General features: G+C 38.4%; 1 pseudogene and 2 gene segments (V, D, J or C); 1 reads left to right on the forward strand and 2 right to left on the reverse strand.

Moving 5' to 3' along the window:
• Positions 1-445: 445 nt before the first annotated feature.
• LOC146496120 (Ig kappa-b4 chain C region-like) lies at positions 446-23,488 on the reverse strand. The segment is given in 3 exon segments: positions 446-627; positions 22,236-22,590; positions 23,202-23,488. Coding segments are annotated over 2 exon segments (459 nt in total).
• On the reverse strand, positions 671-4,379 carry LOC146496121 (immunoglobulin heavy constant gamma 4-like). The segment is given in 2 exon segments: positions 671-993; positions 4,079-4,379. Coding segments are annotated over 2 exon segments (624 nt in total).
• On the forward strand, positions 11,649-12,127 carry LOC146496122 (immunoglobulin kappa variable 4-1 pseudogene; annotated as a pseudogene).
• Positions 23,489-26,574: the final 3,086 nt, after the last annotated feature.

Below are 26,574 nucleotides of genomic sequence, written 5' to 3' on the forward strand. Positions count from 1 at the left end.
CTGAGGCTACTCTCAGAGGTGGAAACTAAAATATGTATTCATTCCTGATCACATCATTAAGAAGATTTTAAATTAAGTAACACTGTTTAGAATCTGTAACATATTATCCTTATCTCACTACATTTTGTATTAATTCTAATTTGCTGTGGATAATAAGGTAATATAAAAATAATTTTGTTCATACAGTACATTTTAAATCACAAAGTTATAAGGTGTTTCACATTTTAAATAAAATTAACTTATATTAAAGAGGTTTTCATATCACAGCATACATAAATACATATTTAAAAGTAACTGATGACAACAAAGGTCAAAATGAAATAACCAAATGATCGGGATAACTAAAACGAGCAGAAAATGCAGAAAAATGTATTTGCTAAAGCCTCAAATGACTGACTGCAATAACATGTTGTTAGCAGTGGTGCTGCATAAACACTTCTCCCCAAGAACAAAACAAAAGTGATTTTTCTTAAGCTGTGATTTTATTTTGTGATTTTTACTTTTTTTACACCATGTTTTTAAATTCAACATGGATAATATTAGCTGATAAACTTAGCATGCACATCAATAGAGTACATCAACATTTTCAGACATATTGCAAGAAAAGAAACATGTAGCTTCATCAAACTATAAAACACATCATATGCAGACAGGAAGTGTTGCTGAAGCTCTACTCTGAGCAGTGGTCAGGGTCCAGACTTTGAGTGATGGGGCTCTGTCCACTCAAACTGGCCTCACAGCTCACTGAGTCCGCCTTCCTCCACTGGTCTGCAGAGAGGCTCAGGGTGCTGCTCCAGCTGTAGCGGCCGTCTGTCCCCAAGACCTCCAGGCTGGTTGAAACCCCAGAGGATGTGCTGGTGCTCCCTACCTTCCAGCCCAAATTCCAGTTTGAGGGGAATCCCCCGGTGGCCAAACACACCACAGTGGCACTACTCTGTTTGTCTTCCTCTTTGGATGGAGAGAGGACAGTGAGGGTGGGCCTCACCACACCCGCTGGAGGAGAAAAGGTTGAAGATAATCGAAAAAAGTGATACAAATGTACAAACATCTGAATAAATATATTGTTAGTGATTATTGATCAAATCTTTTTTTTTATCATGTGTTATAGTTAATAACTCAACCCTGTGGTAATTTTCTTATTTTAAACTTATTTTCTTTTTCCACTCATGAGAATACAGTTAAAACTTCACATCTGTTTCTTTCACTTCCTTTAAACTTAATTTGAAATTGATCAACCATGAACAAAAACTTGATCTAAATATACTGAGAAAAGTATTTTTGATTCTAACAGAACTCCACAAAACATAATTCAATATTTGTTTTTATTTTAAAATTCATTGGTAAAATACATTTCAAATCAAAGTGAAGTAAAACGTCACTATCACTGCTTTTAATATCTTAACAAGAGAATACTGAAAGAAGCAAAAATAACTAAAAGAACATTACAATTTGTTCTTTTGTGTTATGTAAAAGACTAAATGAATATTAATTTAAGGAAAGTTCATTTCAAAATTGTGACATCAACTTAATAATAATCACTGAATTTGTTCAAAGTTCTGTTTTGTAGGTTAAAAATATGCTTAATAAATACTACATTTTTCAAAAAATGACAAATTTCTGGTACTTACAGCCAACGATGAGTTTGGTTCCTCCACCAAAAGTCAACCACAGTGATACAAACTCATTAAGTGGCCGTACAAAAACCTCCTGCACTCTGATCAAGTATCTAACCCTTGAAATTCTGCTCTTTTTCCCCAGTAAACTTCAAAGTTTACAAGGCAAAAGCATTTGCCATCAAATACATGTAACTATATATATATATATATATATATATATATATTTTAAAAAATTATGATCATTTTCATCATTTTTCCTCTGCTGGTTGATCCAAGAAAGTAAAATATATACTTACCAACAAATGTGGCATTTTAAACCAGATGTTAAAAAAACTGCTCTCATCTTTCCTGAACTATTTGTCAGTATTGTGTTAGAATCATAATTATGTCATAATAATTCATTTAGATATCAAAAGTATTCCTTCTCACATTGTTTTGTTGTATGTTGAGAGCAGAGAAATCATTTCCATAGAGAGGAGGTTTTGCATCATCAGCTGATCCTCCCACGAGAAAACAGAAAAAAAAAAGCTAGTTGCTTTCATGGGAAAAAATTGTTTGTTTTTTTTTTCCCAAAAAAAGCTGAATGAGAAAAGGATCAACTTACACGTCATATGTACCTTGGCCTCCAGTAACACTGTGAGGAACCTTGGAGTCATTTTTGACCAGGATATGTCCTTCAACGCACATATTAAACAAATATGTAAGACTGCGTTCTTCCATTTGCGCAACATCTCTAAAATTAGAAATATCCTGTCTCAGAGTGACGCTGAAAAACTAGTTCATGCATTTATTACTTCCAGGCTGGACTACTGCAATTCATTATTATCAGGATGTCCAAAAAACTCACTGAAAAGCCTTCAGCTAACCCAAAATGCTGCAGCAAGAGTACTGACAGGGACTAGAAAGAGAGAGCATATTTCTCCTGTTTTGGCTTCCCTTCATTGGCTTCCTGTTAAATCCAGAATTGAATTCAAAATCCTGCTCCTCACATACAAGGTCTTAAATAATCAGGCCCCATCTTATCTTAATGACCTTGTAGTACCATATCACCCTATTAGAGCACTTCGCTCCCGCTCTGCAGGCCTACTTGTTGTTCCTAGAGTATTTAAAAGTAGAATGGGAGGGAGAGCCTTCAGTTTTCAGGCCCCTCTTCTGTGGAACCAGCTTCCAGTTTGGATTTGGGAGACAGACACTATCTCTACTTTCAAGATTAGGCTTAAAACTTCCTTTTTGCTGAGGCATATAGTTAGAGCTGGACCAGGTGACCCTGAATCCTCCCTTAGTTATGCTGCAATAGACGTAGGCTGCCGGGGGATTCCCATGATGCATTGAGTTTTTCCTTTCCAGTCACTTTTCTCACTCATTATGTATTAATAGACCTCTCTGTATTGAATCATATCTGTTATTAACCTCTGTCTCTCTTCCACAGCATGTCTTTTATCCTGTCTTCCTTCTCTCACCCCAACCGGTCGCAGCAGATGGCCGCCCCTCCCTGAGCCTGGTTCTGCCGGAGATTTCTTCCTGTTAAAAGGGAGTTTTTCCTTCCCACTGTCGCCAAAGTGCTTGCTCATAGGGGGTCATATGATTGTTGGGTTTTTCTCTGTATCTATGAAGCGCCTTGAGGTGACTTTTGTTGTGATTTGGTGCTATATAAATAAAATTGAATTGAATTGAACCTGTTCTGTTTCACAAAAACAGATGTGTGTTTGCCTATATTTCAAATCACTTCCATGTCTCTCTCTTATAATGTCTCTGGTGCAATGCAGAATCGAACCTAGCAGTGACCAATGTTCCCTCTAATTTTTCATGTGTCTGCACACACAAACTCCCTGAGCGATCCCGTGGACCACTGTGAGCAACAGAATTTGAAATAAGCTGCAATTAAAAAAAAAAAAAGTACTCTGATTACACTCCATTTACTTCTAAAGTGAGAACCTAGATTTAATTACTCATTAATTAAGCTGCTGGTTGTGACTGAAACTTTCTTAAAAATGTTGTAATGCAACATAAAACATTCAGAGAAATTGGATATTTCTAATTGTCTGGATCTCTTGGTAGTTTTAAATTAAACTGAAGAATTAATTTGCTGAATCAAACTCAAGTTTTAAATATTTTAGTAAGAGTAAGATTTGGAGATACATGAATTAATTTTTCATGTGATAGGCAAACAGGTTAATTTATAGTACCGTACGCTCCAATTAGAGAGCTACTACATTTTAAAATAAGACAAAAATACTTAATAATATGGATCACTGCAAGCTTTATTAAAAAAAATATGAATTGGCAGGTATTAGGCACACTCACATCCAGCTACTACACATGTCACTATCTGAGTTGTTGTTATAATAATAATTTCATGTGCAAACTTTCAATCTCATATTGATTAGAGCAGCAGGGATGTATCTCCTGCTCCCCCACACTAAGCTCCTGTCCTGGACTTCAGCAGCCCCTCTAGCCCTCACACCGGTTCTTGCGGAAGGACTTGGCCTGCCAGTAGTCATGATGGTTCACCCTGCAGGAGAACACCTCTGCGTTCATCCAGTTCTCTTGGCTCAGCATCAAGGTGCTGCTGCTGCTGTAGCGACTACTCTTCTCTTCTTCTAAGCTGTTCAGGACCCCCTCTGTCACCTCTGTGCCATCTACTTCCCATCTCACTTCAGCTCCCTGAGGAGAGTAGCCGGTCAGCAGGCAGGCCAGTGTGACTGGGCCTCCAGAGAGCTTCTCAGAGGAGGGTTGAAGCAGAGAGACTGAGGGTCTGACCATGGGTCCAGCTGGAGGGAAGATCACAGACACACAACAATAGATTAACCTCTACTGTAGGAAAGAGAGCTGACACGAGACAGTTATGATCCATGACAGAGATTAACAGGCCTGTGGATTAACTGTATGATAAAGAGAAATTTCTCAGAGAAATTAAGAAATTGGAGGATAAAAGGTTTTTAAAAAGTATAAATAATTAGTGAATGTGCTGCTGTATTTGTTTTCTTGATGATAAAATTTAAGTGTGTTCAGGAAACGTTAAAGTTTGTCATCTGTTTGTTTCACTTCCTTTTCATCACATCAGACTAACGAACTGTAAACTCAACCGTTAAAGTGCATCTGTATGAAAACTAATTCATTTAGTCAACAGCATAAAATGTTATATCCAACATGGTGCCAAACATTTCAGTGGAAGTCATCATATAATATTTTCAGTAACAGCTTTACACAGTTATGATACATGACAGAGATTAACAGCACTGTGGATTAACTGTGCGCATGATACTGTGATCAGAGGAGAGGAGGTAATAAATAGGAGAACCTAACACTTTAATTAAATTGTGTTTTCACACTCAATTAGAATCTTTGTAAAAGTTAAAATAATTTAGAATAAATGTCTTGTTGTTACAGTTATATTCTTGATGGAAAACAAACAGAGCTTGACTTTGTCATCTGTTTGTTTCACTTCCTTTTTACTACATCAGACTAATAAACTATAAACTCAGAGATGAAACCATTAATCTGCAAATAATCAAATGATCTTTAATACATGAACGATATTATTCTGCTAACTGTTTGTATAAATAAATAAAATCAAAGATTCCTTTTGCTATATTTTCAGTCTCAGATTTTGTGAAAAAAATATTTATTCACAGATAAATACAAAAAAACCTTTACTTAACCCTTTAAGACCTACCATAGAACCAAGTCCGCCAGAGCTTATATTATATTTTTACATGCTGTGGAGCCATTTTTGGGAGCATTTCAAGTTGCTGTACATCAATACAACCATTACAGCCTAAATTTTAATAATATGTATGAATTAAGTGCATAGTAATTACATAAATCGCAAAAAAGTGCAATAAACTACAAAAAAAATTGAAAATCGTTTTTGTTTTTTTAACATATATTTCTAGTTAGAGAAATTTAAGAGGCTTATCCCTCAAAACTGTAAATACAAAAAAGTTGCACAAAATAGTTTCCCACCACAGGAAATGTATTTTGAGAGTCTTCATAGTTTTATTTTTGAGATACACCAATTTCTATATACTGCAGGAAAAACGAAAATAAATATTATAGTGCAAATTTGCAAAAAAAACAGCATATGCATCAAAATAAACTATTTCCAGCAGTGCAATATGAGTCCTAAGCATCCCAGAAACGACACAGAAAGTCATAAAGTCAAACATAACCTTTAAAAGCACCAGTATAGGCTCATGAGGCCTTGATGGTAAAAAACTACATTTCCGCGAAATGACGTCACTTCCGGTTTTGGGCATGTCATGGCGGACATGCGATAGTTCGTGCTGATGGACATAGGAAGTGTTACGAACAGCTGATCGGATCGGCAAAGCGTGTTTCTGGAATATTATGTTTTTGTTGCTGCAAGTGCTTTTTATGCAGTTTTTGCAAAGCTATATGTGGAAGGAAACTGTGACCGAGGACAAGCCGAAGGCATAAGATGTAAGTACAACTCCTCCGGTTTCATATGCAAAAAAAATTATTGCACTAGCTTAAGTGGTTGCAGAGCTACCGGGATTTAAAAATAGTTACGCAAAACGGAGCGTGCCCACTCTGACCGGCTTTAAAGGGTTAAAGCAGATTAACTCAATACATTTTCAGTACTATATAAACACGATATATAAACATGATATACTGTATACTGATATGATAATACTGTATTATATATTTAAACTCTTCTGATACCAAGTTTTCAGTATCAGCCACTATGACCAAACCCAATCACATCATGTAAAACACCCAGAATAAAATTTTGTTTTAAAACATTCTGATGACATATTACACTTATAATATAAGTAATATGTAATAGTATAATATTTTGTAGTAATGAGGAGATTTAGATACTTACAGTGAATGATGAGTTTGGTTCCGCCACCAAAAGTCCACCACAGTGATACAAACTCATTAAGTGGCCATACAAAAACCTCCCACACTCTGATCAAGCATCTAACCACTGAAAATGATCTTTTTTCTCCCCAGTAAACTTCACAGTTTAGAAAATATTTGGCATAAAAGTGTTTGTGTTCAAATTGCTTTAAAAAAATAATTTATGATCATTTTCATAATTTTTATTGATCTAAAAAGTAAAATATACACTTACCAACCAATCTGCCATTTTAATCTAGATGTTAAAAGTTTTGATGTATTTTCCAGTATTTTGTTAGGATCAAAATCATCTCATAATAATTCATTTAGATATCAAAAAGTATTGCTTCTCACATTGCTTTGTTGTTTGTTGAGAGCAGAGAAATCATTTACATAGAGAGGAGGCTTTGCAACGTCAGCTGATCCTCCAGAGAACTGAGAAGGTTTATAGCAGAAACCACAACCAACTTGACTCTTCATCCTCATAGGTGCTGGATTGCTGCATTAATGGTCAGGATTACTACTGGACACCTATCCAATCACAACTTATTATTGTTCATACTGTTGAATGCACAAGGCATTCAGATTCATATCTGAATATGAATATATATATTTATATATATTTATATTTGTGGAACTAATCCAGAAAGATTTCAGTTGAAATAATTTGATTTCATCCAGAGAATATCTATTTCAAAACCATGCAAATTACCATGATGGCACTTCGGTCCATTACACAGGAAACAGACATGTCATCCAGAGTGTAAAACAAACTAATTATTGACGGGTATACAAAACAGACTTCAAATAGAAGAACCAATTTAATTCCACACATACTGTTAAGTGATTCAGAGCTGTGCTTACCAGTGGACGAATGGGATTCCAATTGAAGACGAGTCCAGAGACTCCCCAATTCATACGTGCACACACACACACACACACACGTACAGGTCAAACCAAGGGTATATAAGTAATCACAGCACATGGAAGATCCCACCAAAAAGCCCCCCCCCCCCCCCCCCCCACACACACACACTTTAGGCCTTTAGCTTCTGAAAAAAAACCCACAAGATACATATATTTTTTTTCCAAAATGTGAAAAGCAATCAAATACACGCCCTTGAGTTAACCCTACTGCAGAAATACACTGGTGATCTGCAGCTAATAACAGGGCCTCCATCCAGTGGTGAAACAAAATTAAGAATTGACAAATCAATCATGTATCAGAAATCAAACATACAGACACCAAATAAATTAAATCTTCAGTTTAGAGCAGTTGACCTATTTATTAGTACTGTGAAGATGTTATAGAGACAAACTGCTCTAAATAACTCAGTGCATCAAAAACACATTATTAGGCCTCGTTTGAGAAGAGGTTTTATCTTAAAATGGCATAGCAGGTTGGCTAAAACGGCTGGTGCCACCAGGACAAAGACAAGTGAGCTTCTGGAAAGCCTGTCTGCCTGCCTGTAGAGGGACATAACAGGCTTCCATATAAACCATATACGTCTCAAACACTATTATAAAAAAGGCAACTTAAAAACCAGAGTAATGCACAAAGATTAAACATTGCGAGTCACCGCGAAATTCAAGTCAACTCTTCTTGGGGACACAATGTTCCTGCTTTTCTGGGCCATGGGGGGAAAACCCCCAAAAGTGATGTGATATTGTGAAGACTAACATTTTTTTTCCTAGCTAAAGCTCAGTGATTGTGAGCAGGCGATAAACTGCCGTGCCAACTCTACCTTTTCTGCTTCACATGAACAGATGTGTGTTTGCCTCCTTAAATGTATTTTGCATGATTTTTATGCCTCACTGCTCCTCAGAGTTTAAGTTCTTCTGCTACTGAGGGTCTGAACTGTTCGTTCACTCACACTGAAAACTGCATCAGGATGATTTTTCCAATAACTCTGATTATTATGTTCGGTTTTCTGTGTCAGGGTGAGAGATTTTTATTTTTGTTTTATTTTTTAATTCTGTCTGTGCTGTTCATGTTTCTCTGATTTAAAAAGATCAATTTGTTGTTTTTCATTTCTCAAGACTGAAATGACTTTATTTTTCATTTCAGAGTCGTTTGCCAACAATTTTCTGACTCAAACAGATAAAGCCAAGTCTGTCCGTCTTGAGGGGACTGTGACCATCAGTGCCACAGGCAGTTCAGATATTGGTGATGATCTCAGTTGGTACCTTCTGAAACCTGGACAGCCTCCCAAACTTCTTATATACAGAGCATCAACTCGCTTCTCAGGAACTCCGTCTCGTTTCAGTGGCAGTAGATCTGGTTCTCAGTACACGTTATCCATTAGTGATATTCAAGCTGAAGATGCTGGAGATTATTACTGTCTGGGCTACCATAGTGATGGCACATTCACACAGTGGTTTATAGCTGTACAAAAACCTCCTTCAGTCTGGCTGAAGGCTGCAGGTGCAGAGTGTAGGAGAATATCTGGTTCACTAAACACAACATGAATCATCAACCACAAACACAATATATCTAAACAAAATTACACAGCTTTGTAGTTTTAACTCAAATTTATATATTTGCTACAGCCTCTAAATGTTTGGCTTAAGGGAAGCCAGCATTTAAAACTGCTGCCATTTAATCGCCTTTTAATAATTGTAACATAGTTATTCACAAAGGACAGACTGTAACAGAAAGATGACTATGAACCAACCATGAAATGGGCCATTAGATTCAGTCTACTCCTATGAACAAGTTCTAGAAAACTAGAATAATAGGTGTAGGATCTCTAAGTCGATCAGCAACAGTAGAAAAGTTTTTACAGAAACCCACAATGCACAAAAACCAATGCAGCTCACGCCTGGATGAAGGCTGGATATGGCACACATTTTAACATTGGATACCCTTCCTGATGCACCCTTATTCAGGGATTTGCACTATACACAGTCTTGAGCTACACTGTGGTACAACTATAAATCATACAGCCAATATATTAAACCACATAAACCAACCACAAATTGTTGTCAATACTTTACAGGTGTGTTCTCTCATGCACAAAGTTTTAGCTTCATTTCAAATATGAAAACTCACATTGATCAGCACATTAACTGTGTAATGATACTGTGGTCAGAGAGATTGAAGTGAGAAATGCGAGTATACTGTGATAATTTACACCAAATGTGTTGTTACATCTTCTTTTGTGATGAAAACAAAATGTGTACAGGAAAAGTTAAATTTTCACATCTGTTTGTTTCACTTCCTTTTTGCTACTTAAGACTGACAAACTTCAGAAACCTGGACAGCCTCCCAAACTTCTTATATACTGGGCATCAACTTGCTTCTCAGGAACTCCGTCTCGACTTTTATCTTTACTGTAAAAGTAAAGATAAAAGGTTGACAGGAAATTTATTAAAGCAATTTAGCAGAAGCAAAGCAAAATAGAAATCAAGTATTAATAATCACAAAACAATAATCAAATCATTAAACTATACTTATTTAATTAAGGTACTCTGAACTAATGTTCAGTTTCTTCTTATCTTTGATGACTAGAGGTTGGATGAAGGATGAGCACAACTGAATTGATGATTATCACCCAACAGGGTGTTCTTGTAGCCATCCAGTCAAGTTGTTGACATCTAATCATCCAGTGTCCACCCACAACCTATCTATCTCTCCATCTACCTGACGTACAAGATTTAACGCAAAGTTTAAACTTTAAAATCACTTTTTTACATTTCTTCACTATTCTTAACATAGAGAATTCACATCACATTTGAACATTTAATCACACATTGATATAATTCATTTCATCTTTCATCCATTTTATGTAATTCTACTTCAATTAGATGTGTCTTCAGCACATTCTGACATAAACATTTATTGTATCATAATCTCTTCTCTTCTTAATTCAAACGCAGAAGAATACTTCCTTTAACTTTTTATAACTGTGTTTGTCAGTCATCATTTATTTATTTTTATGCAACTTAGTGGCTCCAGTGTGTTGCTTTCACCCCCATCCTGTACTGCACCCACACACTCATTACAGGCTCTTAGTGAGACCTGTTATTAGAATCACTATCATTCTGTTTTCTGAAAATCACCTTTAAGTTATGGTAACTGGTACATGCTAAAGTTTAATATGTTGTGCTGTATTTTTGATCAGTATTAACTGATTGCGCAACTGTGTTGACCATCGATTAAACCACATTTAAATTATGATTCTGTGCTATTTTCCTGATGATCAGTTGGCGACATAGTTCTTATTTTCCTACATTCCTCCAGTCTCTTTTTACAACCAGGTCACACGGCACACTCAAACAACATTAATATCTTGTGACTGACATAAGATTTTACACAGTGTGAAGCTCCAAATATTTCTAACCCATGGCACTGACAGATTATTACCTTCACCAGGGATGTTATGTTTTTGGTAGTGTTTCCGTGTGTCCATGTAAACATGATAGCTTAAAATAGTTTGAATGAATACTGATAAAACTCAGGTCAAAGTGATAATAAGGCTATACAGAGCGATTAACAGACACTTTTGGAAACTAAAACATTTATTCACCCTTGTTAACGTATTAAGAATGTCTTAAATGAATCAATAATACATTGTTTAAAATATGTAGTGTATTGGGTTTTCTTCGCTGCACTGTGGTTTACTTCCAGCTTTGGGTACTTAATAAGGTAATGCAGTAATATTTTTATACTTATGTGCAAGTGCTGGTAAAAAAAAGCAGTAAAGGTTTTTTGCACAATTTAAATTCATTTTCTTCATTTGGGATGTAGAGACTTGATGGAATTTAGAGATTTAACTAACTTTAAAGTATTTAAATTAATTTAATGAAAAAAATGCAAAATACCTATTAGCAAGATAAAAGTTAGAATGTAATGCTTTTTGTTGATCTAAAAAGGGAAACGCATAAAAAGTAACCAAAAGGGCCATTTTAATCCAGCTGTGAAATGATCACTTTTCAAATATATTTTTCATTATTATTATCATAATAATGTCATAACAATTCATGTAATTCATAACTGCATTGGTTCTGACTTCAGTGTGTTGAGAGCAGAGAAATCATTTCCATAGAGAGGAGGCTTTGCATCATCAGCTGATCCTCCAGAGAACTGAGAAGGTTTATAGTCCTGTGAGTTCAACACTGCAGGACTCACATCTGTCAGTCGCCACAGCAGAAAGCACAACCACCATGACTCTCATCACCATCCTCATCTGGACACTGACCTGCTGCTGTTTTACAGGTTCATTCACTCAGCAACATTTCAAACATGATGTGCTGCTTTTTCTCTCATTGATTTCTGCTGATAAATGAATGATTTGTTTCTGTCTGCAGGATGCAGCGGTCAGGTGACTGTGACTCAACCTCCAGTACTGACATTTACTCCTGGATCCACTGTCACTCTGACCTGTAGGACCAGCCAAGCTGTTCTGAGATTTGATGATGGTGATGATGCCATGTACTGGTATCAACAGAAATCTGGACAGGCTCCAAAGCTCCTAATAAAATATGCAACAACACTTGAGTCAGGAACACCATCTCGATTTAGTGGCAGTGGAAGCAGCTCTGACTTCTCTATGACCATCAGTGGAGTTCAGGCTGAAGATGCAGCAGTTTACTACTGTCAGAGTTATCACTACATAAACAGTGCTCGGGTGTTCACACAGTGATTTGTAGTCGTACAAAAACCTCCCTCAGTCAGACTGCAGAGACACTGAGCTGTTACAGCAGGAACTGACTGCAGCTGCTGAAGAGGAAGAGACTCTGACACAGACCACTGAACACAGTAACTTCACCAAGCACTAAATACTCATCTACACTTCTTTGGGGGAATTTTGAAATAAGGATTTATTTTTAAACATCTGGTTCCACCAATTCACATTTTTCTTGTTTCTTTTTTACATTCCCCTAATAGTCACATTGCATTAAGACTTTGTTGTTTGTTTGTTTGTTTATATTTTTTAAGCTTTATATTCCCAATATCGTCCCATGAAAATCATTAAAGCTTGATCGAAGCTTTAACTTGTTGTTGTCAGCACTTTTTAGCAGTGTTCTCTCTCACACAAAGTTTTCTTCAAAAATCATATTGATCATATTGTTCGTTTTACTTTTCCCACTGTGAGTTCATGCCCAGCCTCTCTGATCTTTGCATTACCACAGATCTACTTTCAACCAATTCTCTTGGCTTTGCGTCGGAGTGCTGCTGTATCAGTAGTTCTGTCAGTACAAAACCTAAAGTACCAAATAGAAAGCTGTGGTTATCGCAATAAGCTCATGTTGACTATCGTGGGTGTCAGTCTGTCATATGTAAGGAATCATGATCTCGTCATCAGATCATGATGAGATTAGACTTAATAACCTTTCCTGGCACTGGACACCAGGTTCCTTCTTTGGTTTTTTTGGGTTACGTCATGTGGATAAAACGTGTATGTGACAAAAAGAAAAAAGAAGTTTAATAGATCATAACAAGTTTAGGTAATATGTTTTGCCAGCACACCAAAGCCATGTTCCTGGGTTTTTTTTTTCTAAAAAACTTGATTTTCAGCAGATGAAAACACTGTAATGTCACTTTTTTTCATTTACTGTGACTGCATTTGCAGCCATCACACACACAGGCAGACGATATTTACTTGCTATGCAAAAGGACTGTAAGAAGTTCTGTATTCTGTATACACCGATCAGTTATATCATTATAACCAATGACAGGGGAATTGATTGATTGATTGATTGATTGATTGATTGGTTGATTGATTGGTTGATTGATTGATTGATTGATTGATTGATTGATTGATTGATTGATTGATATACCTTTATTAGTCCCACAAGGGGAAAGGCTGCAGAACTATTGCACGCAATGGCGGCGCCATCTTACCCTCCGACCATACATACATTACACAAAACATCACATGGGGAAGACAGGTCAGTGAGGTATAACAATGGAAAATGCACCACACGAGGAAAGATAAGGAGAAAAAAATAACTCCCCCCAGACTGGGCTCCAACAGGGAGATCAGTTTGAGAACAGAAAAAAACACCTCTGCACATAGCACATGAAAAAACTCTTAATACACCAAAGAAACACATGACAAGCAACAGGGGTGGGTAAAGGGTGAGAGACAGCCAAATTAGTACATCCGGGCCTGCGTGCGCTGGTCTCTTTGATCCACCGTCAGCATCGGAAGGGAATAAGCGTCGAAGGCGTTTGGAAAGGGAAGGGGGATGAGTGTGTGCATATCAGTGTATATGTATGTGTGTGCGTGTCCAGAGTTCAGCTGAGACAGTGTCCTTCGCCCTGCTAGACTAAGTAAACAGTCTTCCAGCCAACCCAGGTGGCCTTGCATGGAATGGGAAGGAACAGACTAAACACAGTCGTTATCAGGGTGTTGTTGTTCAGCTCCAGCCTTGAGACCGCAGCTGGCGCCAAAGGGGTATCCGCATAAGTGATGGTGGTTTTTACTTTAGTGCGAACAGCTCATATTAATTTCAAAGCAGTTCTACAGTCCAACACTGGTCTCTCAATCTCCCGTTGGAGAGCCGCGAGTGAATAACACTGATTATTTCTCCTTATCTAATCTCACAGTTTGTTGTGTGTGTGGCTGCATAGCCACAGACCAGTCAGGGTGCCCACCACTAAAAGCACCAACAATGGGCATCCAAATGTGGTCTGATTAATCACATGTTCTTTTAAATAACATGTGTGTGCATTGCTTAACTGGAGAACACCAGGCACCAGGATGCACTATAGGAGGAAGTGTGATCTGTTTGGGAAACCTTGGGTCCTGCCATCCATGTGGATTCTACTTTGGCACTTACCTCCTACCTGAGCATTGTTGCAGACTTTTCATAGAAATGATATTTATTCGCTGTGGCCTCTTTCAGCAGGATAATGTGTTCTCCTGCAAAGCAAAAATGATTCAGAAATGGTTTGAGGAGCACAACAATGACTTTGGGGTGTTGACTTTGTCTCCAAATCCCACAGATTTCAGTCCCATCAAAACATGTGTGAGATGTGCTGGAAAAACAATTCTGATCCATGGAGGCCCCACCTTACAACTTACAGGAATTGAATGATACAGCAGGACACTTTCAGAGATTTAATGGAGTCCATGTCTCAACTGTTCAGGGCTGTTTTAGCAGCAAAGATGGGACCAACCAATAGCAGGCAAGTGTTATGCCTGATTGATGTAGTCCTGCTGAAGACAATTCCAGGTCTGTATTAAAGGGCAGGAAGAATAAGTCTGAGTTACAGCAGGATGATTATGTTAGTTTAAATGAATCAACACCCCCAAGAATCCTCGAAGGCGGCGGAGTGGCAGCAATTTCCCACACCAGCTTATTAACCAACCACAGACCAAGACAGAGTTTTAATTCATTTCAAAGCCTGATGCTTAAACATGTTCACCTGGGCTGGAAACCCCCCCAAAAACAGTCTTATTTGTTCACATCTATCATTCACCTGGGCCTTAGACAGAGTTTCTGTCTGATTTCTCTGACTTTTTATCTTATGTAAAAGAACCCACCAACCACTTTAATCACACTCTAGATATTGTTTTAACATATGGCATAGAAACTGAACATTTAACAGAGTATCCTGAAAACCTTATGTTGTCTAATCCTTTTCTAAGTACAATAATTGATTACACAGCAGTGGAGAGTAGACTTCATCACAGTAGATGTTTTTCTGAAAGTGCTGTAACTAAATTTAAGAATATAATTCACTCACTGTTATCATCTGTACACAGCAAATTCAAAAGTGTTAAATGTTTTGGTGTTAGTAGTCTTAGAGTTAATTTTACTCTAAGTAGAGTCACATGCTTTTAATGTAACTCTGAGGTGTAAAATGATAGTAGTTAAAATCGAGTGTTAAAAATGAGTGTTTCTATTTCAAATCTGGAGGTGTTACAATGGAAACATTAACTCTTGACCTCTTAACTCTGAACTCCTAGAGGGGCTATGACACTAATAGAGTAAATTCACAGACTCCGCCCCCAGCACGGCTCCAATCGAAGCTGAAGTGAAGCCGTTTCATAACATTTTGCTCTACATATTTGAGTTGTTTGCCATGCTTGGTAAGTCATTTTTTCAAAGATTGTTTCAATTATTATTATTAGCTTTTACTTCTGTGGCTCTTTGGAGTTGAGACAAAGCTGTGTGAAAGGCATTAGCCATGTTGCTCGCTGATAGCACCGCTCGCTGTTTTAGCTAGCTGAAAGGTATTGTTTTCGGCAAATACCACAGCCTTGAAAAAAAGTTTGCATGTGAATTTTCGGTTAAATTTTTTGGTCAAATACACCTAAAACAATGTCTAGAATGTGAAATGTTGGTATAATGGTGCTACTTGAAGCCTGAAAACGATCTCCCATAAAAAACGAGCAAACAGCAGTAGCAGATGTCCTGACTGGGTTCTACGTTAGCATTTAGATTCCTCCAGAGTTTTGTGCACACGGTTTAGGTAAAAATGAAAAAGGTTGAGGTTTTACATTTAGTTCAGTATTACCTGTTGCCTGTGTCCTTATCTTTTGGGAAAATACTTTACACAAGTAATGGCTCAAAAAGGATTCCTTTTTTTTTTTTTTTTTTTTTTTTTTTTTTTTTTACTGTGCTGCAATTGATTTGTGCCATTAATTAGTGTCAACTAATTTTTATTCAATCTCCACATAGGATATGCTTGTGAAGATGGAATATGGGGGAGAGCAGAAGTGCGTTGAAGTTCCACAAAGTGATGAATGAAGGACATGCATATTGTATTTTGTATTTATTGAAATAAGTGATGAGAATGCTGTTATTTGCATTTACCAGCTCACCTATGTCAGACCTTTTGATAAACGAAATTCTAATGAAAGTGAGAACATGTACACTGTTACATCTTTCAGAAAATGTTTTGAAATTGTGGTGCACGGTTCAGAATAAATGTTTTTCAAAAACCATTGCGTCTTTTTAGTAAATGTTTATTTCCAAAAGAAATTTCTAGAAGTTCAGAACAGTAAAATTCCCGCTTTTTAGAATTAATTAGAAGATAACTCTTACGTAGTTAAACTAAAATACTCTTTGAGAGTTAATATATAAACTCTTAACACCAAGTGTTAAATTATCAACTCCAGAGAGATTTGGTGTTTAACACTAAATCAGAGTTAACATACCAACTCTCCAAAAAGAGTTAAATTAACACTCTCTGGTGTGGACCCATATAGACACTTTAAAAGTGTTGAAATCAAATCTGACAGTGTTAATTTGGACATGCTGGATTTGCTGTGTACCAACATAGAGCAGAGCAGCTATCTGAATGCTACTCCAACAGAGGTTGATCATCTTGCTAATAATTTTGCCTCCTCACTAAGTATGACTCTGGTTACTGTAGCTCATGTAAAAAAGAGATCCTCAAATCAAAAGTACTTGACTCTGTGGTATAACTCTCAAACACACACCTTAAAGCCTTGGGACAAATTTTGGCTTTTTGCTATTTTATTTTCTCCTTCTCTAAATGCGAATATTTTTTTCAGCGTAGAGATGGTAAAGGGCAGAGTCCTTTTGGTGAAGGCTGAATTTGAAGGTTTTATTTTTTACTTTTGTTAATGTCTATGCACCAACCTTAGGGTCTGAGGGTGAGATTTTGTTTAAAACATTAAAAGAAAAATTGAGTGGTGCTGCTCATGGGGACTGTGTTGTGTTGGGTGGGGACTGGAATTGTTGTCTTGACTTTACTTTGGATAGGACTGGGGCACATCTTCAGTCATCTTCTGCTTTATCAGATGTCCTACGGAAAATTAATTTGGTTGATGCATGGCGGATGAAGCATCCCTCATCCAGGCAGTATACCTGGGTGAAAGTGACTGATGGCAGGATTAGTGCAGCGAGTTTCATTTACTGCTCGAATTATTAACTGTCAGTGTTTTCCTGTTGTTTTTACAGATCATCACTTAGTTTTACTGGAGCTGTTTCTATGTACCACCAGCAAATCCAAATCTTTTTGGCGGTTTAATATAAAATTATTGCATGATCAGATATTCTGTGACAATTTTAGGTTTTTTTTGGGATTACTGGAGATCAAGGAAGGGTGATTTTGATTCCCTTACTCAATGGTGGGAGGTAGGAAAGGCCCAAATTTGTGTGTTTTGGCAGCAATATAGTTTTCTTTTGACAGCCAATATCATGAGAACTGTGCAGGAACTTGAAAAAGAGATAACACATGTGGAGAATGTCTCTGGTTCACAGTTAGGCCAGCGGAATAATGATTGTCTACATTCTAAAAGTCAAGAGCTTAACCATTTTTTACACGAGAGAGCTAAAGGAGCTTTGGTTGGAGCACGTTTCACCAGGCTCCAGGACGTGGATGCTCCAACCACATTTTTCTTTAATTTGGGGAAATCTGTGGTTCACAGAAAACAAATGACGTGTCTTCAGCTTTCAGATGGAAAGGTGACCACAGATCCGGCTGAGATGAGAAGGCATGCAGTGGCCTTTTACACGGACTTGTTTAGTGCGGATAGCTGTGATGTGGACTCTGCTTCGGACCTTCTGCAGGGAATCCTCAGCTGAGCCCAGGGGATTGGGATGTTTTGAACAGGGATATAACCTTGGATGAGCTGTCTGCGGCAGTGTCTCAGATGGCTTCAGGCAAAGCTCCAGGAATAGATGGTTTACCATCAGACTTTTTTAAGCACTTCTGGAGTCTTCTGGGTTGGGACCTACTGGACGTGTTTAAGGAATGTTTTATAGAAGGGATACTTCCAGCTTCCTGCAGGCGTGCAGTTATCTCTCTCATACCAAAGAAGGGAGATTTAACCCTTCTTAAAAACTGGAGACCAGTGGCCCTTTTATGTGCAGACTACAAGATTCTTTCCAAGGTTTTATCGAACAGACTGAAAATGGTCATTGAACTGCTGATTGGTGTGGATCAATCTTACTGTATCTAGGTCTATGATTGATAACTTATTTTTAATGAGAGATGTGTTTGATATTTGTAAAGTGTACAATGCTAAAGTTGGCATCGTTTCTATTGATCAGGAGTAGGCATTTCACCATGTGGACCATGATTTTCTTTTTTCCACCTTGAAGACCTTTGGTGTTGGGCAGGGGTTTCTGACTTGGGTGAAGCTGTTGTATAGCGATGCTTGCTGTGTTGTGAAGATGGGAGGAGGGTTGAGTTGTCCTGTGCCGGTTCGGAGAGGGATTAGACAAGGTTGCCCTATCTCTGGACAGCTTTATAGCATTGCTATTGAGCCTTTTCTCTGTAGACTGAGAAGCAAGTTGAGGGGTTTCTCTTTGCCAGATCTGGTTCAGAGCCCTCCTGTCGTTGTGTTGGCATATGCTGATGATGTTAATGTTTTTATTACGGATCAAAGGGATGTGCAGGAATTGCAGGAATGTCTGGTTTTGTATGGAAACTCTTCCTCAGCTAGGGTTAATTGGGGTAAGAGTGAGCCCGTTTGGTGGGGCAGTGGAATTTGTCGAGTATTCCCAAGCTTCCTGGGAACCTTCGCTGGGGTCAAAGGGGCATTAAAACTCTTGGGGTTTACTTGGGGAGTGATGACTTTGTGAAGCAGAACTGGGAGGGAGTGCGGGAAAAGGTGGAGCCTAAGCTGTCTAAATGGAACCGGTTGCTCCCCTACCTGTCCTACAGGGGTAGAGTTCTAGTAGCTAACAATCTAGTTGCCTCATCTTTATGGCACAGATTGCTTATTTTAGTGCCACCACCCGGTCTTCTGGAAGAGGTGCAGCGGCTTCTGGTGAAGTTTGTCTGGTCGGGACAGCATTGGCTTCGTGCGGTGGGCCTGTATCTTCCTGTGGCGGAGGGGGGACAAGGCCTAATAGATATTTTGTCCAGAACAGCAACCTTTAGACTACAGACGGCACAGAGGCTGCTGTATGGCTGTGGTCACAGCTGGATGACTTCTGCTCAATTGTTGCTTAGGAGAGCGGGGCAGCTTGGATTGGATAAACACCTCTTTCTTCTGAAGTTGGATCAAGTGGATCTGTCTGGACTTGTGCCATTTTACAGCTCGGTGGTTAATGCCTGGCGGACGCTGAAGGTTGCATGTACTCCTGACCCCAGACCTGGGATGTGGCTTTTCGAGGAGCCGCTGTTTTTTAATGACTTTTTTCCCAGCACTGTATTTTCTTCTGCTACAATAAGGACCAAGTTTGTGGAGGCTGGCGTTGTCAAACTGGGTCATCTTACAAGGATGTCTATGGGTGCACTTGGTGGTGTCACAGGCATTAAGTCCTACAGAGTGCTGGAGAGAATTATGGAGGAAGTTTGGCCATCTCTGTCGCCATCACTGAGAGACTTTTCTGGAGATCGTGTCCTAGCTGATCAATGGGCTGATGACAGCGAATATGTTTTCCCTTCATTGATGGTCAGTCCTGCCTTTGAGGAGCAGCCTGAGGGGAGTGGCATGCTTCGCTCCCTGGGGACACCAGTGCTGGATAGTTTCAGCTCTTGTGGGAAGAAGCAGCTTTATTTATGCTGTGTTAAGGTGCTGAATTTCCACTCTCTGGTTGGAATCAGGGAGTCAAAATGGACTGAGTTTTTTGCTTCGGATTCTACCCCTAAAGGCAGGTGGAGGGTCCTGTATAAGCCTCCTGTTGAAAAACGGATGGTTGACCTCCAGTGGAGGATTGTACATGGAGCAATAGCCACGAACAGACACAGAGCCCACCTGGACCCAAGCACTGGGGAGGGTTGTCCTTTTTGTTCAGAAAGGGAGACGCTGGAGCACTTAGTGGTCTGTTGTCCGCGGCTAGTGGGTTTATTTTCTTTGTTGCAGGAGTGGGTGGACTCTTTAGGGGAGACTTTCTCTGTACCTTTGTTTGCTTTTGGCCCTAAGTATTCAGTGCAGAAAAGACGGACCTTGGTTCTGATTAATTTTTCACACACACACACACACACACACACACACACACACACACATGCACACACGCACAGGTATTTGTTTGTAGGTTCTGTTTTGAATGCTCGCTGCGCTTCACTGATCCTAAACTAGTTTAAAAAGAATCAGTGGGAAACATCTGTGCAGAGTCTCTGACAGTGAGATCAATCATAATGATGATGATGTTGCTGACTCCACTGCTGATCACAATCGTGCTCAGACTTCAAGGTGATGAGTGATGTGGTTCTGTGTATTCTCTGTTATGTTGTAATTTACATCACACTGTCATTTTAACAAAGTAACATATTTTAATTTCCAGGATCAGATGCCAGTTCATCTGTGACTCAGTCTCCTGTGTTTAAAACTGCTGCTTTGGGGCAAACGGTCTCTCTGAGCTGTACAGCCAGTAAAGGAGTTGATGATGATCTCAGTTGGTATCTACAGAAACCTGGACAGCCTCCCAAACTGCTGTTTTACAAAATCAGCAGCCGTGAATCTGATACTCCGAGTCATTTCAGCAGCAGTGGATCTGAGCCTGAGTTCACTCTCACAATCAATGGAGTTCAGGCTGCAGATGCAGGAGATTACTACTGTATGGGAGCATATAGAGGCCCAGAGTTCACACAGTGATACAGAGTCGTACAAAAACCTCCCTCAGTTACTATTTGCAGTGCTGCAGCTGTGAGCTTCTGATACAGACTCTGACACGCATCACTGATTCACTGAGTCCACTTTCAGAGGTGGAAATTAAAATATTTATTCATTCCTGATCACATCATTAAGAATATTTTAAATTAAGTAACACTGTTTAGAATATGCAACATATAATGCTTATCTCACTACATTTTGTATTAGATCTAATTTGCTGTGCATAATAAGGTAATATAAAAATAATTTTATTTGTACAGTACATTTTAAATCACAAAGTTATAAAGTGCTTCACATTTTAAATAAAATCAAGTTCTATGAAATAAGTTTTCGTATCACAGCATACATAAATACATATTTAAATGCAAGTACCTGGTGACAACAAAGGTCAAAATTAAACAGCGAAATGATCAGGATAACTAAAATGTGCCAAAAATGCAGAAAAATGTATTTGCTACAGTCTCAAAAGACTGACTGCAATAACATGCTGTTAGCAGTGGTACTGCATAAACATTGGCCTGGCCATGAAGGGCTTTAAATTTGATTAGTAAAATTTTAATATTAATTCTACAGTTTGCCAGAAGGCCACAAAGGGATGCAAGAGAAGATCTGGTGTTCTTTGATGATACTTTGAGTCAGATTTTTGCAGTATTAATTCCTTGAGAAAACAAGACTGGATGGGCTTAGAGGCTCAAAATTCAAGTCTTATACATAAAACTTGCACAGAAAATACATTTAGTAATGACATATTGAACCCAGTATCTGTGCACAGTTTTTAGCTTAAATAAAAATCTACTTTGATTTGAATTAAACAATGATTGTAGTTCATACATGAAAATGTTGTTTTATCAGTTTCCTACCACAGGGTTGTAATCTGGTGTTAAAGTTGGATTTGGGAGGTGGGAAGTTCAGCTGTAGCAGGGCAGTAGCGACTTTATACTTCGCAGTATATAAGACAATGTTCCATTCGCCATGATGGCTATTTTCCAACTCCTCATCAGTATAAAGCTGGATTTTGGTTGGTATCTTTATCTTTTGTTTCAAAGGTCAACAGCGATCGCTGACTTTGCACACGAATAAACCTTTAAAAGCTTCTCCCCAAAAACAAAACAAAAGTGATTTTTCTTAAGCTGTGATTTTATTTTGTGGTTTTTGCTTTTTTTACATCATGGTTTTAAAACACAACATGGATAATATTAGCTGATGAACTTAGCATGCACATCAATAGAGTACATCAATGTTTGCAGAAACTATAAAACACATCATATGCAGACAGGACGTGTTGCTGAAGCTCTATGCTGAGCAGTTGTTAGGGTCCAGGGTTTGAGTGACGGGGCTCTGTCCACTCAGACTGGCCTCACAGCTCACTGAGCCCGCCTTCCTCCACTGGCCTGCAGAGAGGCTCAGGGTGCTGCTCCAGCTGTAGCGGCCATCTGTCCCCAAGACCTCCAGGCTGGTTGAAACCCCTGAGGATGTGCTGGTGCCCCCCACCTTCCAGCCCAAATTCCAGTTTGAGGGGAATCCCCCGGTGGCCAAACACACCACAGTGGCACTACTCTGTTTGTCTTCCTCTTTGGATGGAGGGAGGACAGTGAGGGTGGGCCTCACCACACCCGCTGGAGGAGAAAAGGTTGAAGATAATCGAAAAAAGGGATACAAATGTACAAACATCTGAATAAATATATTGTCAGTGATTATTGATCAAATCTTTCTTTTTTTTAAATAATCTATTACAGTTAATAACTCAACCCTGTGTTTTCTTTTTTGCATTCATGAGAATACAGTTAAAACTTCACATCTGTTTCTTTCACTTCCTTTAAACTTAATTTAAAATTGATCAACCATGAACACACAATGGATCTAAATATACCGAGTAATTTTTTTTCAAGTCGACAAACCATAATTCAATGTTTGTTTTTACTTCAAAATTCATAAGTAAAAATACATTTTAAATCAAAGTGAGCTAAAACTTCACAATCACAGATTTTAATATTGTAACCGGATAATATTTAAAGAACCAAAAAGAACATTAAAAATTGTTTTCTGTATGTTCAGTTCTTTAAAAAACTGAATGAATATTGATTGAAGAAAAGTTTATTCTAAAATTATTACATCAAGTTAATAATAATCACTGAATTTGATCAAAGTTCTGTTTAATAGATTTTTAGAAAATAGCAACGTAGTTAAATACTATGTTTATCAAAAATTACAAATGTCTGGTACTTACAGCCAACGATGAGTTTGGTTCCTCCGCCAAACGTGTACCACAGTGATACAAACTGATTAAGTGGCCGTACAAAAACCTCCTGCACTCTGAACAAACCTCTAACCACTGAAAATGAACCCTTTTTTATGTAAAACATCACAGTACACCTGATTAAATACAGAAGATGATTTAACTAAAGTGACTTAAAATTATTTAATGAATTGGAATCATAATTATCATTATTGTATTTTTAGTATTAAGAACTGAAAGGCAAAACTTAATTTTCACATAAACCTATAGCTATTGAAAAAAAAACACCTACACAAAACAGTTTAAAATAGCAAACAGAAACACTTTAAAAATCATGAATTCAGAAATTATGACAATATAATTTAAAAAAGCTATACAGGTATGTTGTATTTGTTGATACCAAAATCAAAAAGTAAACATACAAACCAGAGTGCCATTTTAATCCAGGTGGTAAAAATATGTTAATATGTTTCCAAAATCTTTCCCTCTATTACATAAAATTATTAATGGTATTAATCCAAACATTTTTTTTTATTTTGTGTCACAAAGTTTCCTTCAGTGTGTTGAGAGCAGAGAAATCATTTCCATAGAGAGGAGGCTTTGCATCATCAGCTGATCCTCCAGAGAACTGAGAAGGTTTATAGTCCTGTGACTTCAACACTGCAGGACTCACATCTGTCAGTCAACACAGCAGAAAGCACAACCACCATGACTCTCATCACCATCCTCATCTGGACGCTGACCTGCTGCTGTTTTACAGGTTCATTCACTCAGCAACATTTCAAACATGATGTGCTGCTTTTTCTCTCATTGATTTCTGCTGATAAATGAATGATTTGTTTTTGTCTGCAGGATGCAGCGGTCAGGTGACTGTGACTCAACCTCCAGTAGAGACATCTACTCCTGGATCCACTGTCACTCTGACCTGCAACACCAATCCAAAAGTTTATACTTGGAGAGATGGAGCTAGTGAAGTACACTGGTATCAGCAGAAATCTGGGCAAGCTCCAAAACTTCTGATTTACAATGGTATACACAAACCATCCAGTGGTGGAGTTCCAGCTCGATTTAGTGGAAGAGGGAACGGTATTGATGCTGCTCTGACCATCAGTGGAGCTCAGGCTGAAGATGCAGCAGTTTACTACTGTCAGAGTTATCACTACATAAACAGTGCTCGGGTGTTCACACAGTGATTTGTAGTCGTACAAAAACCTCCCTCAGTCAGACTGCAGAGACACTGAGCTGTTACAGCAGGAACTGACTGCAGCTGCTGAAGAGGAAGAGACTCTGCCACAGACCACTGAACACAGTAACTTCACCAAGCACTAAATACTCATCTACACTTCTTTGGGGGAATTTTGAAATAAGGATTTATTTTTTAAACATCTGGTTCCACCAATTCACATTTTTCTTGTTTCTTTTTTATATTCCCCTAATAGTCACATTGCATTAAGACTTTGTTGTTTGTTTGTTTGTTTGTTTATATTTTTTAAGCTTTATATTCCCAATATCGTCCCATGAAAATCATTAAAGCTTGATCGAAGCTTTAACTTGTTGTTGTCAGCACTTTTTAGCAGTGATCTCTCTCACACAAAGTTTTCTTCAAAAATCATATTGATCATATTGTTCGTTTTACTTTTCCCACTGTGAGTTCATGCCCAGCCTCTCTGATCTTTGCATTACCACAGATCTACTTTCAACCAATTCTCTTGGCTTTGCATCGGAGTGCTGCTGTATCAGTAGTTCTGTCAGTACAAAACCTAAAGTACCAAATAGAAAGCTGTGGTTATCGCAATAAGCTCATGTTGACTATCGTAGGTGTCAGTCTGTCATATGTAAGGAATCATGATCTCATCATCAGATCTTGATGAGATTAGACTTAATAACCTTTCCTGGCACTGGACATCAGGTTCCTTCTTTGTTTTTTTTGGGTTACGTCATGTGGATAAAACGTGTATGTGACAAAAAGAAAAAAGAAGTTTAATAGATCATAACAAGTTTAGGTAATATGTTTTGCCAGCACACCAAAGCCATGTTCCTGGTTTTTTTTTTTCTAAAAAACTTGATTGATTGTCAGCAGATGAAAACACTGCAATGTCACTTTTTTCTTTTCCATATGTATATATTTTTCTTTATTTACTGTGACTGCATTTGCAGCCATCACACACACAGGCAGACGATATTTACTTGCTATGCAAAAGGACTGTAAGAAGTTCTGTATTCTGTATACACCGATCAGTTATATCATTATAACCAATGACAGGGGAATTGATTGATTGATTGATTGATTGATTGATTGATTGATTGATTGATTGATTGATTGATTGATTGATTGATTGATTGATATACCTTTATTAGTCCCACAAGGGGAAAGGCTGCAGAACTATTGCACGCAATGGCGGCGCCATCTTACCCTCCGACCATACATACATTACACAAAACATCACATGGGGAAGACAGGTCAGTGAGGTATAACAATGGAAAATGCACCACACGAGGAAAGATAAGGCGAAAAAAATAACTCCCCCCAGACTGGGCTCCAACAGGGAGATCAGTTTGAGAACAGAAAAAACACCTCTGCACATAGCACATGAAAAAACTCTTAATACACCAAAGAAACACATGACAAGCAACAGGGGTGGGTAAAGGGTGAGAGACAGCCAAATTAGACAGTACATCCGGGCCTGCGTGCGCTGGTCTCTTTGATCCACCGTCAGCATCGGAAGGGAATAAGCGTCGAAGGCGTTTGGAAAGGGAAGGGGGATGAGTGTGTGCATATCAGTGTATATGTATGTGTGTGCGTGTCCAGAGTTCAGCTGAGACAGTGTCCTTCGCCCTGCTAGACTAAGTAAACAGTCTTCCAGCCAACCCAGGTGGCCTTGCATGGAATGGGAAGGAACAGACTAAACACAGTCGTTATCAGGGTGTTGTTGTTCAGCTCCAGCCTTGAGACCGCAGCTGGCGCCAAAGGGGTATCCGCATAAGTGATGGTGGTTTTTACTTTAGTGCGAACAGCTCATATTAATTTCAAAGCAGTTCTACAGTCCAACACTGGTCTCTCAATCTCCCGTTGGAGAGCCGCGAGTGAATAACACTGATTATTTCTCCTTATCTAATCTCACAGTTTGTTGTGTGTGTGGCTGCATAGCCACAGACCAGTCAGGGTGCCCACCACTAAAAGCACCAACAATGGGCATCCAAATGTGGTCTGATTAATCACATGTTCTTTTAAATAACATGTGTGTGCATTGCTTAACTGGAGAACACCAGGCACCAGGATGCACTATAGGAGGAAGTGTGATCTGTTTGGGAAACCTTGGGTCCTGCCATCCATGTGGATTCTACTTTGGCACTTACCTCCTAC

The sequence above is a fragment of the Neolamprologus multifasciatus genome, chromosome 19 (assembly GCF_963576455.1).
Source record: "Neolamprologus multifasciatus chromosome 19, fNeoMul1.2, whole genome shotgun sequence".
NCBI classification, from domain to species: Eukaryota; Metazoa; Chordata; class Actinopteri; order Cichliformes; family Cichlidae; genus Neolamprologus; species Neolamprologus multifasciatus.